The sequence below is a fragment of the Calliphora vicina genome, chromosome 1, assembly GCF_958450345.1.
Source record: "Calliphora vicina chromosome 1, idCalVici1.1, whole genome shotgun sequence".
Classification (NCBI taxonomy): Eukaryota; Metazoa; Arthropoda; class Insecta; order Diptera; family Calliphoridae; genus Calliphora; species Calliphora vicina.
In genome coordinates, this window is record NC_088780.1 from 172362038 (window position 1) to 172379964 (window position 17927).

Here is a 17927-nt window from a genome sequence, read left to right on the forward strand (position 1 = left end):
AAATGTAAACATAAACAAAGTTTGACATATAGTGTACATAAAACCACAGCGAATTAACAAGCAGCTGATTTTATGCACTCACCTTGTTAATACGCCTTGGAATTGTCAATTAAATTGTGGCGAAAAATTCAACAAACCTAAAAGCAAAAACAGCAACAAGGCGTATTTAACAAGGTGACAGCATTGGCGAATTGAAATAAATACAGGCGAATTCACTTATTTTTTATATATAGAGTTTGACATATGGACGTACGGACGAATATTTTTTATATATGTAGTTTGACATTTGTGCGTACTATTTCTATAATCAGCTGTGCTGCCGATGGCACCTTATTAAATGCACCTTGGGCGGATATTTCTTATATATGTAGTTTGACATTTGTGCGTGCTATTTCTATAATCAGCTGTGCTGTCGATGGCACCTTATTAAATGCACCTTGAACAGCAACGTCAACTGTCTTTTGAGAAAAACAAAGTACGCAAAGTAAATTAATAAAGTAGACTCAAAGTAAATTAATTTACTTTGAGTAGACTCAGTAGAACAGCTGACTATTTTTTTTATTAGGTCTGAACTGTCAATTCACTTGTGGTTGTTGTGGCGAAAAATAGAACAAGCCCAAAAGCAAAAACAACAACAGGCAACTTTGACAGCTCAGACCTTAAACCAAAAACAAAATTGCTTGTGGTTTTTGTAAATGTTGTATTTGTTGTAGTACTGTCGCTACGTTATTTATTTACTTTGAAAGTACCTGTTGTTTTTGTACATGTTGTAGTTCTTTCGTCACCTTCTATAAATTCGTCTTGAATATAAATCTATAACACAAAACATCAAAAGAAACACCAAAATATGAGAAAAATATTAGTATTATATTTAAGAACATTCTAAATTTTAACAAAGGGTGATCATATTGTAAAATTAGAAGGAAATAGTAATTGTTAGCAAATATTGTTTATTTACAACACAAAGCATGTGATTTCAAATAAATATTACATCAGACCTTCAGATGTTCTGATATATTTAGTACAAATTGCATCGTGTTTACACTTTTGACAAGAACAGTAAAAGTTAGATATGTAATATTTCTTTAATTGTGGTTAAAATAAAATTAGTATTTAATTAATTTTTCATTAATGTTATTATACACCAAGAACACTACATATACGAAACATATTGCCGCAATTAATCGGGTACAGTTTTGCAACAGACATAAATTTTGTGTGCCCGAAATCAACTATCATGGACGAAGTGTTCTCTTTACATACTGAGAAGTTTGACTTATATGATGGTATGTTTAAATTTGTTTTTATATTGTAAGCACTACAAACCAATTTAGAGCATAAAATTATTATAAAGCTGCGTACTAATCTTGGGTAGTTCATGAACGAACTAGTTCAATTCAACGATTCATTTGTTTGAACTAAATGTGTGTTCTCGTTGTTTTTCATGTTTCTTTTTATTCAAATGTTGGCAGAGTACAGAAGAAATATAGGTCAAATAGGATAGAATCCGAATCCGTCTGACAGGGAAATGTATTTTAGTCCAGAACGGAGAGAAAATTTAAATGTTTATTATATTAAATTTTTTTATTTATTATTTTTATTATACTTTTTGAATTTAGGTATATGACAGTAATTCAGGATACATATTATGATATACAGAAAAAGTGATTTCAGCAATGCCGGTGAATATTAACAGAAAAAAAATTAAGAAAGTATAAACTGCTACTGGGAACAAATCAATGGTCCGTGTCTTGTTCTCCTACAAATAGGTAGTTCAAAAACATGGCAGAATCAACCAGGTTGATTCTGCCATGGTTCAAAAATATCCCAATAATCATTTTGATTTTTTTCTTTTAATAACATATTTTACTTCTGATTTTCTAACGGACTTGCATATCGTTGGTGTCATGCAGAAAGTCCCAACTCAAATAATATGAAATTTACACGAGAAGATAAAAACATAATAATATAAACTACTGTATTGTCAAAATGTAACTTTTTAATACAATTGCTTGTAAAACTGTTATTTCTCATATTATTTCATTAAATTTTTGTAACGAGGTGTATTTAAGCGAAATTTATTGTAATTCTAAGCGTACAAATTAGCAATAGAAATATTTATGATGACATAATGGTTGCACTACAACGTAAGTACTATGGAGGAAATGGACCGATTTAGTCACGTACCGAATTTTATCGAAATATCTTCAAAATTGCGACCTGTACTTTAACCTTCCGTTAGTCGCAACTGATCTGGTTGATACAGGCAAACATTTTTTTGTTGTACATTTTTTTAAACACTCTAAATTTTAAGCTATTTTTTGATAAAAATATATTTTTACTGCGATTTTACTTTTGTCGCTCTTTTAAATACTTTTGGCCGTATTCATAAACAAATTTTAAATTTAAACAACGTTTTAAAATCAAATTTTGTATGGAAATTTTGCTTTAAAACATTGTTTAAATTTAAAATTTTTTTATGAATACGGGGGTTTAAATTTAAAATTGTTTTTATGTTTTCCAAATTAAAAGTGAAGAGATTATTCAAACGTGCCTTTCTTTTGTTGATATCAATTTTGATATATTGTGGCAAGTCTCGATTGAAAATGATTGCGACTAACGGACGGTTAAACACAAGTTTTACATGCTATTCAACCCACTCTGCGACGTTAACAAGAAGGTCAGCTACCCGCTACCAAGAATTGACGACACCCATGATGGAACAAAATGGTTCTCCACATTGGACTTTGAAAATTGTTATTGGCAAGTAGAGATTTCGAAAAAATACAAGGCGCAATTGATGGGATAAGACAGTTTAATGTGATGCTATTTGGACTCCGCAATGCTCCAGCCGCATTAGAGCGTTTAATGGAACGAGTGATGAAAGGACTTCATTGGAAGACATGTCTGGTGGTGGTCATCTTGGTTTGAAATAACGATAACCAGATGTCTGAATTTAACGGTCTTTAATGGTTGCTTGCAACATTCATGATGCTTAGTCCCCTTTTACAATGCAGAAATTGAAAGACAGACATTTTTCTTATTCTCTTTTGAACTAACCTAAACCTGTGTACCATACACTCTACCTCTTCAATCCCTCGGCAAACTTCGTCTGTCTGCCTTTCAGTTTCTGCATTGTAAAAGGGGACTTAAAAACTTTTCTATTGAAATTATAAACAACGATGATAACACGCTGATTTAACATTGTTTATAAGCTCTAGGTGATCATTGTGGAAATAGAACATTCGAGTTTTTTCCCTTTATAAAGTTCATTAAACTACTTGGAGATGTCACTGTTGTATAAATACATGAAGCGCGAGCAACCAATCGTGAATTTTGATTGAGTCAATATCAAGCCATTATTACAACTAGCTTTTATGTTCGTAATAGTAAAAGTTAACTTTAAGGGTACCTTTTTTATTACTTAAAGCTAACTTTTACTATTACGAACTTAAATGCAAGTTGTAATAATAGCCCTAAGTGTGTTTATTCTTGTGAAATATAAAAGTGTATTTGAGATTCAAAACACAGAGTGACTATTTAAACTGTTATTATGTAAATTTTAATAAAGAGTTGTTATAATTGTTATACTACTTGGCTTTTATTTTTAATTTAAAAGAATCCGGTTTATACAAAGGTACAACGTAACAATATTATTACATGTATTCGCAAAGTTGACTTAAGCTAGCTTATGCACGTTATAGTTGGGCCTGTTGGTTTAAGATATAGTTAGAGCCCTTTCACACTAGGCAATTTATATGCGCAAGTCTCTTGTGTTTGTTGATGACAGAGGTAATGTCGGGTTAAGGAGAAGAAAAATGTAAATGCTGTTTTGTTGTTGGGCAAGAGACTTGCGCAACTAAATTGCCTAGTGTGAAAGGGGTCTTAGCATCGTACCAGCAAATGAACAACAACAATTATAGAATAACGCCATAGCTGCTTTTTAATTAGCCATTAATTCATAATACAGTGAATGTCACTTAAAATCGTACACCATCGTAGTCAAATTTTATTCATTACTTTTAGAAAGTTGATATTTTGGAAATATTTTAAAATGCTATTTTTATATTGTGAGTGCTATTACCTATCAGACAATTGGGTATAATTTTAATTGCCCTTATCCACAAATAAAAAAAATTGGGTAAGACTGTCAGTGCCCAGAATATCAACGCTTCATTTAAAATTGTAAAGGCACTAAAAAATAGCAAATGATACCCTACAAAGTATTAGGATTATTTAATATTAACATTTTTTTTAATTTTTAAAGTTTTAATTATAATTTAATATAATTGTACGAATTTAAGTGAAATATGTATTTTGTGATGTTCTTTAATTTTCATCAATATTTTTTTTAACGAATTGAGGTTTTGTTAACTTTTTTGTTGAAATACATATTTTTTGTTCCAATTAATAAAATTACTTTTAATTTTTTATATAATCACCTATTATTGCCTGTATAATTTCATAATATTTAAAAAATATATATTGTACGATTTGGAGTGACACTCACTGTAGGTGATTTTTATTCGAAATTTTTCGAGAAAAAAAAGTACTCGACTTTCGTTTATTGGCAAGTATTTATCACTGTAGCACGCGTTATTATTAAACAACTGCAATATTTCCTATGAGATATTAACATTAAATTAATATAACTTTTTTTCTTTTTCTTTTATATCATCGGATTCTGGACTACCTTCATCTCCAGTACTTCTTTTGGCTGGTATTCTTTCCGTTATTATATTGCTATCCATTTAAATATACGAACATGGATAATAACCTTGTTAAATTTGTTTGGTATAAAAACATATAGCAGCTGTGTTGTGATATTAAGACAAAGATATACTAATTGAAAATCAAAACATGATGCCGCTTACCTACATAAAATCGTTCTGGATTTTTATAAATTTTAGACAATAAACAATTAAGTATGTACACTAAAATATATTTATGTTTTACTTACAGAATATGACCATATTTTTTAAAAACAAAATAAGGACAGCGTCGTTGCTTAGATGATTAACTGACATATGAATGCTTCACTTGCCAAATCTATTAATCATGATATATGGGGGATTTCATGTCAAGTAACCAACTTTTGAAATCGATGTCTTTCGATCGTGATGAAATTTGCACCAATGATAGTCCTATTGGATAGTAATTCAGGCACAATTTTCAACATGATTGATCAAGAACTCTCTGAGTTAGAGGTGGTCAAACATTTACATTTTGGCCAAACATGTGTTTTTTTCTAATCCATGTAGCTTATTTCCATTTCTTCTTAGCAATGTGGGTCCCAAATAGTTTAGATAGCTATTTCTTCAATATTTCGAAAAAAAAATTACAATTATTTTCGAAAGATTGTAACCAAAGTTAACCAAAAAAATGGTCTTAGGAAGAACATTTTTCCGAATAGGTTTTTAAACCGGAATTTAAAACAAAAGAAATTTATAAGTGTAAATAAAAGAATTAAAAAAGTTATAACCTAATAAAAACTTCTACATATTAAAATTTGTTAATGCACCCTAGCAAAACCTGTTTTTTATTTTATAGATAAATTACTTAGAGAATTGTTACATACTTAACATACATATTTCATTCACATTAGGTAATTTGACCCAATATCTTGGCCAAAAATAATTTTTTGCACTAACAATTTGTTAAGACACACAAGTATTATGTTAAGACACAACTATTCTCTTCAAGGGTTGAACCATAGACAACAACTAGATAGGTAACTGAGAGCCAAAAACCTAATTCATGAGAATGTATTGTATGTATTTTGTTATTGTATCACCCGTCAGCGTTGCCACAAAGAAAATATTGTTCCTACCAACATACACTCTAAAACCTACCAAATTCTGTCCTATCCTACCAAAAATTTAATTTTAAATAAATATAAGCATTTGATTACACAGGGCAACAAAATCATTTTGTTGCTATTACATGTGGGTTTGTCATAATGAAATAATTCTTAACAAAAAATTGGATATTTTTATATAAAAAATATATTTTTTTTTTTCAAAATTCAGTCAATCGAAATAAGAACCATTACCTACTCAGTTCTATGTATATCAAACAAAAAAGTAAAATTTTGTGAAAATGAGCGAATTCACTTAATTGTGAATAAATTCGAAAATAATTAATCGATTTTTATATATGTCGTTAAGTTGCTATTATATTAGGGTTTGTCATAAATTATGTTTTCGTTCTGCAGCAGCAAGTTAAAGTTAAAGTATATTAAAAATAAAATTACATATGTCACTATAACAGAGTTCATTGAATCCATCTTTGTGTGTGTGCTTACATTTTCCCGAACAAATTTATGCGAGAATTAATATCTAAAGATATATCACTTAGCCGAAGCAAATTCCATTATTTATGTGGGAGCAGTGATTTAAGATTGTTTTGAAGCATACAATTCAAAAACAACTTCCATCTTTCTCCTGCAACCAATCAAAAAGTTGAATCCACTCACTCCTAAATTCCCGCTTTGTTTTGCAATTTTATTCACTAGAAAAAAGTAAAATTATAGGTATTTTATTCATATTTATTTTCTATCATTGCCGTTTGATGTTTGGTTTTCTCCATCAGCATCAATTGCCAGTCTTGGAGTTTTTGAAAGACATCTAAAAATACTACATATTTTAACTATTAAATAAAATTGAAAAAAAAAATTACTTTTTTGCGGCCTTTTGTTTAAGAAATACAAGTGTTTGTTTACATTTAATTTGCACTGACACTATGATTTTGATGTTTTTCATATAAATGCAAAGATGTTATACATTTAACGGCGTTAAGTTCAATAATCAGGTTTTTCCAACTATTTTATTTCACACATGTTTTTTATTTGTTATCTTTAAATTTAAAAACTATGAATTTTAAAAATATTAATTGTATTTCCTACCAAAATATTAAAAAAAATTTAACAAACCAACCAAACTACCAATCGTTGTACTTGTAAATAAAATCTACCACTTTTGGTCCTATTAGACCAAAGCGGCAACGCTGTCGCCCGTATGTGTGAAAAGAGAGTAATTTTTCAATATATATTACTCTCTCCTTCCGTTCTATGTGTTTATCTATGGGTTGAACAATTTATTGAAAAATATTTGACAAAGTTTAATAAATTTCACAAAACTAAAATGATTTAAAATAAAATTATTTAACAAAGTATTTTATAATACAAGTTGTTTGTAAAACTATTTAATATAACAAATATTGTTAACACCCTTCCCCAAACGACTTGAATACCAACATTGTTTCTGTGACATTCTAGTTTTGTTGAATTCAGGGGTTTGGTGAGCATATCAGCTATCATATACACAAGTTTGCTTCTTACAACACCAACTAATACTGCCATTATTAATCTGAAAAATAAATCCAGTATTAGATTTACGATCAGTATAATTTTCAGCCCAATTAGCATCTGCGTAGCCTATTAGACAATTGTAATTTGACTTATTATCGCTGAGTTTTAGATATAATTTAGCGGTTCCTTTTAAATATCGGAGTACGCGTTTTGCTTCATTCCAATCCTCTTTATTTGGACAACAAACCTTTTGGGAAAGTATTGAAACACTGGATGTGATATCAGGTCTAGTGTTTACGCTAATATACAATAGAGACCCAATTAATTTTCTGTATTCATCATCATTGCAAGCCAAATTTTCAGATCATGATTTTCCATAACCAGGATCAAGTGGAAATTTTGATATTTTTGCATTTTCCAAACCGTATTCTTTAATTAAGTTTTTGATGTAATTGTTCTGTCGAATACAAAAATTTAAATACATATTTATCTTTTACAACTTCTAAACCTAGATAATGACGAATTTCTCCAAGATTATTAATTTAAAAATTTTCCTTTAGTAAGTTTTCAATATTATCAATTGACTTATTTTTGGTAGCTATCAAAATATCATCGACGTAAAAAGGTATATATACAGTGGTCGACATAAGTCTACATACGACCACAATTTTTGCCACTTTAAAAACCCGGTAAATAAAAAAATAATAATGCAGTTTTGTTTGAAATCTATTGTTATTGCTATGCACCAAAAGAAATGTTGTTGCAATGTAAACTTGCAAAATTATTCATAAAAAACAATAAAAAAACATTGACAAAAGTCTACATACGACCACAGCATGTCCTGGTTTTTTTAAATACTAAGAGATAAGTATGCAATTTATTAAGTCTACAGTTCAAACAATATTCAGTAACTTTGAAAACACTGGAAGAGTTAAAACAAGCTGCGAAGTGGTCGCCCAAAGAAACTACATCGTAGAGATGTGATCTTCATTTTAAAAGAAGTCAACAAAAACTCAAAAGTAAATACCACAAAATTGGTTCATCCACGAACAATTCAAAGAACCTTAAATAATAATGAAAGCAGAACTCCTCGTAAATTAGCGAACGGATCGCAAACTTCGTTTGGAATTCGCCCAAAAGCACTTTGAAAAGGACATGGAATTCTGGAAGCGAATTTTGTTCACTGATGAGTTGAAGTATAACATATTTGGATGAGATGGGAGAGATGGCGCAAAACAAATACAGCAATGAATCCGAAAAACTTACTCGCTACAGTTAAGCATGGTGTTGGCAGTGTGATGGTTTGGGGTACTGTCGCTGCTTCTGGAGTGGGAAAGTTAGTGTTTATTGAGGATAATATGGATCGTTATCAGTACAAATCCATTTTGGAACAAAATTTGAGAGCATCCGCTGATATTTTAACTCTTGGTTAAAGTTGGATTTTTCAGCAAGATAACGATCCGAAACATTGGTCTCAAATTGTCAAAGATTGGCTACTCTACCATGCCCCATGACAATTGTACACACCACCTCAAAGCCCGGACTTAAATGTTATTTAGCACGTGTGGGAAATTCTACAACGGAAGATCCGAAAACATCTTATTACTTGTGCACCAATGTTAAATGAGAACCTTCCAGAAGAATGGAAAATATAGTTGCTTCGTTGCCCAGACGCTTGTATATGCCCGTGGTGGCCCAACGTAACATTGAATTTAATGAAAATTTGTATTCGCTGAAAAATGTTTATTTAGTCACTAAATTTTAGTGCAGCGAGCTGCAGTGAGCTCTCAAATGAGCTCTCTTGTTTTTGTTTTCACATGTACGCAGGGGTGCCAGATAATTTTGAAGGAAAATCGGCACCTTTGTGAAAAAAAATCGGCATTTATCGGCATTTAGATTTAAAAAATCGTCAAATACTACCATATGTTTTTGACAGCTGACTTTTGTTGTTTGATTTTTTTTCACTCTATTGTAGTAAAAAAAAACAAACAACAGCGTCTTGCTAAAAAAAGCGTCTTGCAAAAACTACAATTCCGATGCGGGGCAATTGGAGCTTCTTTTGTGCATTTTCCTACCAATATTTTATTGTTTAATAAACTTTTATTTCTTATTGGGCAAAATGTATCAATTATTGTTTTGGTTGAACAGCTGTTTTAAGCAAAACTATCGATAAATTTTTGATATTTAGTAGTGCTACCATACTTTTATCTTATTTAAATAAGACAAATTATGTAGCACTGAAAAACTCAAACTGTATTTAAATACAACTTAATTTTAAGTTAAAATTAACTAAATACGTATTTAAATAACAAGTCAAAAACTGGGCATAAGTTTATAATTAAATTAAACTCTTTCAACAACATTTCGCGATCGGACATTAACTGCATAAGAAATTCGGTATTAGAATTAGTGCTAAACCCCGTCGTTGAATTCATCAAAGAATGTATGAATGATGATGTAAAAAATATTTTTTCAGATGTAAGATCTGAATTCATGTTAGAAAAAACCATGTAATACATACTAATTCATATTCTAAAGGAGTTATAATGCCGCTGTAACTTCAAATTAAAAAGCTATTTGAGCAAAACAACTATTTGGATGATGTTCTAACACATATTCATAATATAGAGAGAAACACTAATTGTGTTAATTTTATTCAGGGTGATTTGTGGAAACAAAAAAAGCTGTTGTACCCGAATAAGATTATAATACCGTACTTTCTTTATACGGACGACTTCGGTATTAATAACCCACTTGGGGCTAAGTCTAACAAGCATTCAATGTGCAACTTTTATTACAGTTTTTCATGCGTTCCGAAAAAAATCTTCTAAATTAAATGAAGTTTTCCATGCATGCTCTCTAAAATCATCGGATATAAAAAAGTATAAAAATGAATGTTATATACAAGGTTGCCAACTCTTCAGCTCAGAAAATGGCTAGATTTTGAATTAAAAATGGCTAGAAATGGCTAAAACCCAAAAATAACTGAATACAAATTCATAAATATTACATTTCTTGCCCCCATTACCACGAAGTCTGGTTATGTGTTACATTTACACTGACAGTTTTCAAAAATAATTTTTACCGACTTCGTGTTAATGGGGATTGAGAAAATGGGGATAAGGATTAATATCCTGATATGTTTGCTTTGAAAACAATTTCGAAGTAAAATAAAATCAATAATAAATCATCAATAGACGAATTTGTTTAAAAAGTTTCTTTGTCATTTGATAAAAAATATTGTTTTATTTTTAAAAAATTCCAAAAATGATTAAGAAAATTATAAAATAAAAATGGCTAAGACAAAATAAAATGGCAAGATCTTCCGGCTAGATTAAATCTAGCCATTTTTTTATGGCTAAATGAAAATAAAATCGCTAGATCTAGCCGGAAAATGGCTAAATTGGCAACCTTGGTTATATACCTGATTAAAATTATATAGAGTTTTGAAGAGAAATAAAAAGAGATTAATAGTTTCTTTTCAAAACGTTATAATGATTTTATTTCAGGGGTTTTGTTACCTTTTGTTTTGTTTTATATGTAGGTGAAGAACTTCAATTGTGGCAAGTACAAGTTTGTGTTAAGGTAAGTATGTATATGATTTAGAGTTACGGTAAGTATATATTTTAAGGTTACGGTATTTAGATTTACGGTAAGTATTTAAATTTACGGTAAGTATTTAAAAAATTGAATATATAAATATAGTAAAATTCAGGTAAATATTGAAATTCCGAATTTGAAGTTGTTCAGCCTGTTGCTAAGTGCCAAGTGACCGATTTATAATTATATTTTATGTTTCAACATTTTCTGTTCTCAAATACAAATAATTTTTGGAACATTCCCGTTACTATATGTTGCTAGCAACTTCAAATTCGTTAATTAAATTAAGGTGATACATATTTTTCAGTTAACAATTCAAATATATGTTTAGATAAATAGTACATTTGGAATTCATATATGGTACTATACATATATATAATTTTACAAAATTTAAATCATACAATTTTCAATTCAAGGATAAAATATAAAAATTCTTTTATTATGTTTATTATGTTTATTGTCTAAACTTAGGTTTAGACAATACCTTTAGTTAACAGATTAAAAAAATTAGAGATTGAAGGAATTGACATCAAAAATAAAGGGTTCACTATGTAATGGGACTTTTGCTTGGAGATAATTTGGTATTAAATTGTACACTTGGATTACACTTGTCAAGTTACAGCAAACAAAGGTAATGAATTACAGCAATAAAGGAAATGAAAAAAATAGTATTAGCATTAACGAGCTAAAAAAGCATAGACTTAAAATGTCTGCTAAGCAAATGCTATCATTTTGTCATTATTTCCCTCTATAATTAAAGCTGAAAATTTAAACAACAACTATCAAGTACTATTTATGAAAAAATTGACACCCAAATTTCATAAATCAGGACCACTAAGGAATTTGTGGTCTTTTAAATATGAGGGAAAGCTCAAACCATTTAAAATATATGCTAATGCTAAGTTTTTCCTATAAGCAGCAGATGTACTTTTCAAATATTCTATTAGAAAAAAAGCCACTTTAGGAATTTGTTTTCAAGAAACCACAATTGGATATAAATAAAGACTATAATTGGAAATAAACTACAAATTCCATGCCAGGCATTTTCTATATATTTTGAGGCAGAGATATGGGGATACACATATAGTACTCAACATTATGTGGCTAAATTTGATAACAATTTCAAATTATTTAACATAGTTTCAATTCTAAAAACTGAAAGTAATCAAATTTTTCTTTGCTGTAATGAAATATATAAAATTTACAATCACCATTACGCGTCTTTTGAATGTGGAAATGTTTTAAATGAAAACACAATTTTAAATTTATCAGACATAGTTGGGCCACCTGTTGAACTTTTTATTACTTTTCAAGAGAGATCATTCATAAAACTCAAACCCTTTTATAAAACCAATTACTAACATCTTGGAATCTTCCACATCTATATGATATTCTTCATGGTAAGATAAGTCAATTAAACGCATCGCATTACAATAGAAGTTATAAAAGTATTAAAGCAACACCACATCAGCAAAATATTTTCCAATGGTCAAATAGATGAATAGGCTCTGTTTGAACATCATTTGGATAAATATAAAGCGGAAAATAAATAAACACGAAGTTTGTCATCAAGAAAAAATCACTCCTGTTCGCAACCATTTGTCCGTTAGCGATATTTTGGATAATACACAAAGTAATTTTAAAATATTACACAAAATAATGCTCGGCTTCACATTGTTCCGATTTGGAAAAGGAAATTTTCTCTCTATTCCCAACAGAAAAATTTGTAAGTCTTTTTTATTAATATTATTTTTTGATACAAAATTGGAAACTATACATTTCATTATATTATGTATATTCCTTTAAGGAATTTTATCAATCCGGCAAAAGAGGCAAAATTTATAATAAATTGTCGAATATTAAACGAGTACAGAGTATAGATGATAATCAATCAGATGCATTTGGTATTTTTATATTCACAATTTGTTATTTTAATAATTTTAGTATTTAATTATTTTTTATAGAGCCTGAAGAAAACTAACCACTTCTTTTAAATAATTTAAGATCTCCAACCATTACTGATGAAGAATTTGACATTTACTGGATGCAGTCTGCTCAATACCGTTTTAAACAAATAAAAGAGTCTGAATCAACCAAAAACTTGATGGAACAATGGCCGGAGTACACAAAGTCATCCGCTACCAATTTGGTAAGATTTTATTTATTATTATGAATTACAGTTAATAAATTCCTTTCGTATATTCAGATTAACATAGACTTTGAAATAAAATTCCCGATGGCAAAGAATTTAAAATGGAGATGGTCTTTTTGTGAAAATAAAATATTTCATTATTTGAAAACAAAAATTACATCTTCCATGGTTGTAAAAACGTTTTAATGAAGGTAACAATGAATTACAAGTAGATTTTTTATTTTATAGTTAATTATATTTTGATATTTTAAGTAAACAAATGTTTAACTCTTTCAATTGCCTTCGTAATATAATGCTAATTTTCTTTTTTCACAGAATCAAAAATATTTGCCATTTTTTGGTATTTTCATTATATTTTTCCACCCCAACAAAAAGTAGCAGCGGGTACCCGGCTATTCCCGAAATACATATATAATGATACTGTAAATTAGGAATCTTATAGCCAAATTTCATATAAATTTGAGCTTAATTCACTAAAATCTTAATCAGTAATTAAGCATTTCATTCCATAAATCCATTCATAATATTGAATTTTCTAGATTCATTACAAAGCCTTTGTTTAAACTGAATTAATTTTAAAGTTAATTAATAACAGAATTTATTCAAACTTTGAATGATTAAATTTTTGTTTAATCAAATCATTTACAAAATTAATTGAAAATATTGTCTTAATCCTTTTTAAACTAGATTTGAATTGAAGAAAAATTTAATCATTTAATAAATTTTTGAACCTATTTTGTTATGGATTTGAAGAAGAAATTTAAAGAAATTAGAATGATTCAATAAGAAATAACTTCTATAAATAATGAATTCACTTTATAAATTTTCATACGAAAAACCCAAAATAAATAATAATAATAGCGCTCTATTATTGGTGAAAAAAATAGAGTTCCAACTTGTTTTCTACGTATTTACTCAGTTTTTAATTCCGGGTAGTGAAAAATTGGCAAAATTCCCGGGAAATTTGTACCGGGCATTCCCGGGATAAAAACCCTATATGTTACTCTGGTTGAATATTCGTTTTTTATTATGGTCTGTCTAACTGTTTCATGGGAAATGACTACATCACATTCTTCTTTAAGTTCCCTCGGAGGAGTTCTGGTTGAAATCTGAGCGTTTTAATGAAGTTGTCTGACATTAGGCGCTCAGTTATTTTAGGTCTAGGGCTACCTCTACATTTTAACGCTCCTCTACCCTCATTTCTGCTCGTTCTCAAACACTATAAATTATATTTCGTGTTGCCAAAAACATCCCCAACAACTCCTGTATACTTTAAATTAGCAGAGTCACGTTGTAAGATATTCTTCTTCCTGGAAGTTTTCTTAACAATATTTTACATAATGATGACCACAAAACAAAAAATCGATCGCGAACTAACTAACAAATTTATAGAGAAGAAGAATACAGATCATAATTATCTGTAAATTACCATTGATCATTAAGTGTGTACCAAAAAACACAAATAAAAGTGGTTGTGAAAAGAGTTAATTGACACTACCAAAATTAAGTAATGTTTGTTTTTGACTTTTTTTCCGTCTATTTTACATTGTAATTCAACTTTTTCCTTATGTAAGCTTTGTATATACTCTATATATTCATAACAAACCAAAAAAATATATGTAATGAAAGAATAAGTGGTATTTTCATGTAATCAAACTCGAAAATATAAATTTATTTTCAATGTGTAAACTCATTTTTGACATACTGTATGTAATTTAGTATCCTAAATACAATCTATAATGCAATTTTGTTCATTAAAAATTTATATAAATAAAATAAACATTTAAATAAAAACAAATAATAGTTTTATTTCAATATGGATTAGACATTTCAAATACCTATATTATTGAAAATAATCAATTATTTATTGACCACCAATAAAAATAATAATTGCTTCTTTGTCCAATAATCAATTACTTTTTTAAAAATTTTGATTGAAACAGTGATTAATTTATTTCGTTTGTTTCAATTATCAATTATAATTCACTTGATTATACTTAGTATTGAAACTTTTTCTTAAATTACAAACAATTTTAATAATTGAATATACAATTTTTGTCATTGGTTGAACTTTAATAAAAAAATAATTGAAAATGTGATTTTCGTAATTGAAATCACATTTCAGTTTTTTCTGTGTAATACGGTAAAGAGAGGGGATAGTAAGTAATTACAAAAAAACTAAATATTTTGGTGGACGTTATTGCTTTTGTTAACAAAACGTATAATTATAACTTAACCTCAAATTAATGACTTTTTCCATAAATAAAAACTGCGCATAAGCTTTAGATAATGTTGGTCGTGAACTGCTGTGTTTTTCATTGATGAAAAGTGTTAATAAATGATTTCTAAATTTATTGTTTTTTATTTTTCGTTTCGGTTTTTCATTTATGTACCTCAGCTTAAAATATAGCGAACTTTTTAATGTGATAAAATCAGAGATCGAAAATAACTCGTCCATATACAAAAAAACCCATATTGTGATTTATATTTTTGTGATAAAAATAAATCACTGAAAATAACAGTTATAAAATGAATTTTATTTAAATGGTTTGGTATGAATGACCTTTATTCGTTTTTGTTGTTTTTAATGGATTGGTGTGAGATAAACAATTCATTTGTTCTTGTTCTTAATAACTGTTACTTTCTTTTTTATTTACATACAATAACATATTGTTAGTAATTTTTAACAAATTATGGAAATAATATGATAAGTATGAAGTAATGAACTCTGAGTAACAGAAATAAGATTGTTTTTTTTAATTTGTTATAAATCTTTTGATAAATTTTATATATTTAAGCCTTGATTTGCATCAAATGATTTTTTGCGATTTATTTTTCATGTTCGCAAATAAAAGTCACAAGCTAACCTTTACGAAAAAAATAAATTATAAATCACTTATCTAGATTAGTTGCAAAGTAAATTAATAAAGTAGCGACAGTACTACAACAAATACAACATTTACAAAAACCACAAGCAATTTTGTTTTTGGTTTAAGGTCTGAGCTGTCAAAGTTGCCTGTTGTTGTTTTTGCTTTTGGGCTTGTTGTATTTTTCGCCACAACAACCACAAGTGAATTGACAGTTTAGACCAAAGTAAAAAAAATAGTCAGCTGTTCTAATGAGTCTACTTTATTAATTTACTTTGATTAGTTGTGTTTGTTTCTTTTCTGTTTCTCTCAACCCGTAACCTAAAATGTTCTCTAATAAATCACTCTCTCAGTAATATATCAGAAAAAATTATTTTTAAATGGCTGCGAATGAGAATTTACTATTGAAATGAAAGTGAATCCGTTATTTTCGGTCTCTGGATGAAATAATAAGAAAAAATCAAATCAAAATTTCTGACTTTGTTGTTTTGTGTTCAATTGTAATTGAAAAGCGTGTGTTTGCTATGCTTCGTCCAAAAACTAACCAACAACAATGCTTTGTTTGCAGCACAACAAGAATTTGTTTAAACTAAAAAAATATTGTTACGAAATTGTACTTGAATTCAAATATAACGATTTTAAGGGCTGATTTAAAAGTAGCATAATGCTATAGTTGTTGTGTGAATAAAATACGTTATTTTATTACCAAACTATTCTTTTTGATTCTAATGGTGAATAAACGATCGGATAAACGTTGAATGACTTCGTATGGATCAGTATAAGGAGCTTCAAGTGGTTGCCGAACTGCATCCGTGCGAAGAAACACATGCGTACAATCATTAAGATTCTTCATCACGAAGATTTTGTTCTTGTTGTGATGAGACGTAGGTGTTGGTCGAAGTATATTAAAATGATGACGAAGTTTCCTTATAAATTCACCGGAATCAGTAGAGTTTACTGAATTATCAAAAAATTCATTTGGGAGGCGTAAGTGATCCATAAAGTAAGTCCGAAGGAGAACCTTGGAGATCATCCTTGAAGGCTGTTCTGAGACCAAGTAAGGCCGTAGGCAGTATGTCAACCCAAGATGTGTCAGGGTGACACATGAGAGCTGCCTTAAACGATCTGTGCCATCTCTCTATCATACCGTTTGATTGTGGATGGTAGGCAGTAGTTCTAGTGCGTTTCGAACCAGTAAAATTAGCCAATGATTTGAAAAGAGCGGATTCAAATTGGGTTCTTTGATCCGTTGTTATGGTCTTTGGGCAACCAAAACGGGATATCCAATGATTCCAAAACGCTGTTGCAACTGTATGAGCTGTGTGGCATTATCACTATATCCAAATGTACATGGTTTAAACGATTATGTTTGACGATTTTCGCTCTTTGGCAAAGCATGCAATTTCGGCACCAATTCATAACTTGTTTCTTCATTCCGGGCCATACGTACTTTTTACGGATCTGTTCAAGTGTAGGTTTACCATTAGGATGTGAAAGATTGTGTATTGAGTTAAAAATATGTTGTCGCAGGTTTTCTGGAACGTATGGGCGAACGTAGCCAGTTGATATGTCACAAAATATAGTTGAGTTGTCAAAATGGACAATTTGAAGTTTCAACGAGTTGATTCCTTCAAGCAAGGTTTTCAATTCGTCGTCTGTTTCCTGTGCAGATTGTAATTCCTCATTTGAAATAATTGACGGCATCGAAATTGCATTTAAACGAGATAACGCGTCAGCAACAGTATTTTCGGAACCGGATAAATGAATAATTTCCGTCGTGAACTGAAAGATAAAATCCAAATGTCTTAATTGACGAGGGGACGCCTTTTCCGGTTTCTGAGAAAATGCGTAGATCAGTGGTCTGTGGTCAGTTTTTATGACAAAATGACGTGCTTCCAACATATGTCGAAAATATTTTACTGCGTCATAAATTGCATTTAAACGAGATAATGCGTCAGCAACAGTGTTTTCGGAACCGGATAAATGAATAATTTCCGTC

At 29.4% G+C, this 17927-nt stretch overlaps 1 protein-coding gene across 1 annotated transcript; it reads left to right on the plus strand.

The window, feature by feature from the left end:
* The first annotated feature begins 806 nt into the window (after positions 1–806).
* LOC135961259 (uncharacterized) lies at positions 807–4940 on the plus strand. Its single transcript, XM_065512759.1, has 2 exons — positions 807–1286; positions 4706–4940. Exons 1-2 carry the CDS (start codon positions 1238–1240, stop codon positions 4753–4755), a joined length of 99 nt encoding a protein of 32 aa, XP_065368831.1. The 5' UTR covers positions 807–1237; the 3' UTR covers positions 4756–4940.
* Positions 4941–17927: the final 12987 nt, after the last annotated feature.

What these genes read in the sequence shown, in the direction of transcription:
- LOC135961259 (XM_065512759.1), top strand. Translation starts at nt 1,238, where the DNA reads ATGGACGAAGTGTTCTCTTTACATACTGAGAAGTTTGACTTATATGAT. An exon ending in GAAGTTTGACTTATATGATG is followed by an intron (nt 1,287 to 4,705) that starts GTATGTTTAAAT and finishes CTTCATCTCCAG; the next exon opens with TACTTCTTTTGGCTGGTATT.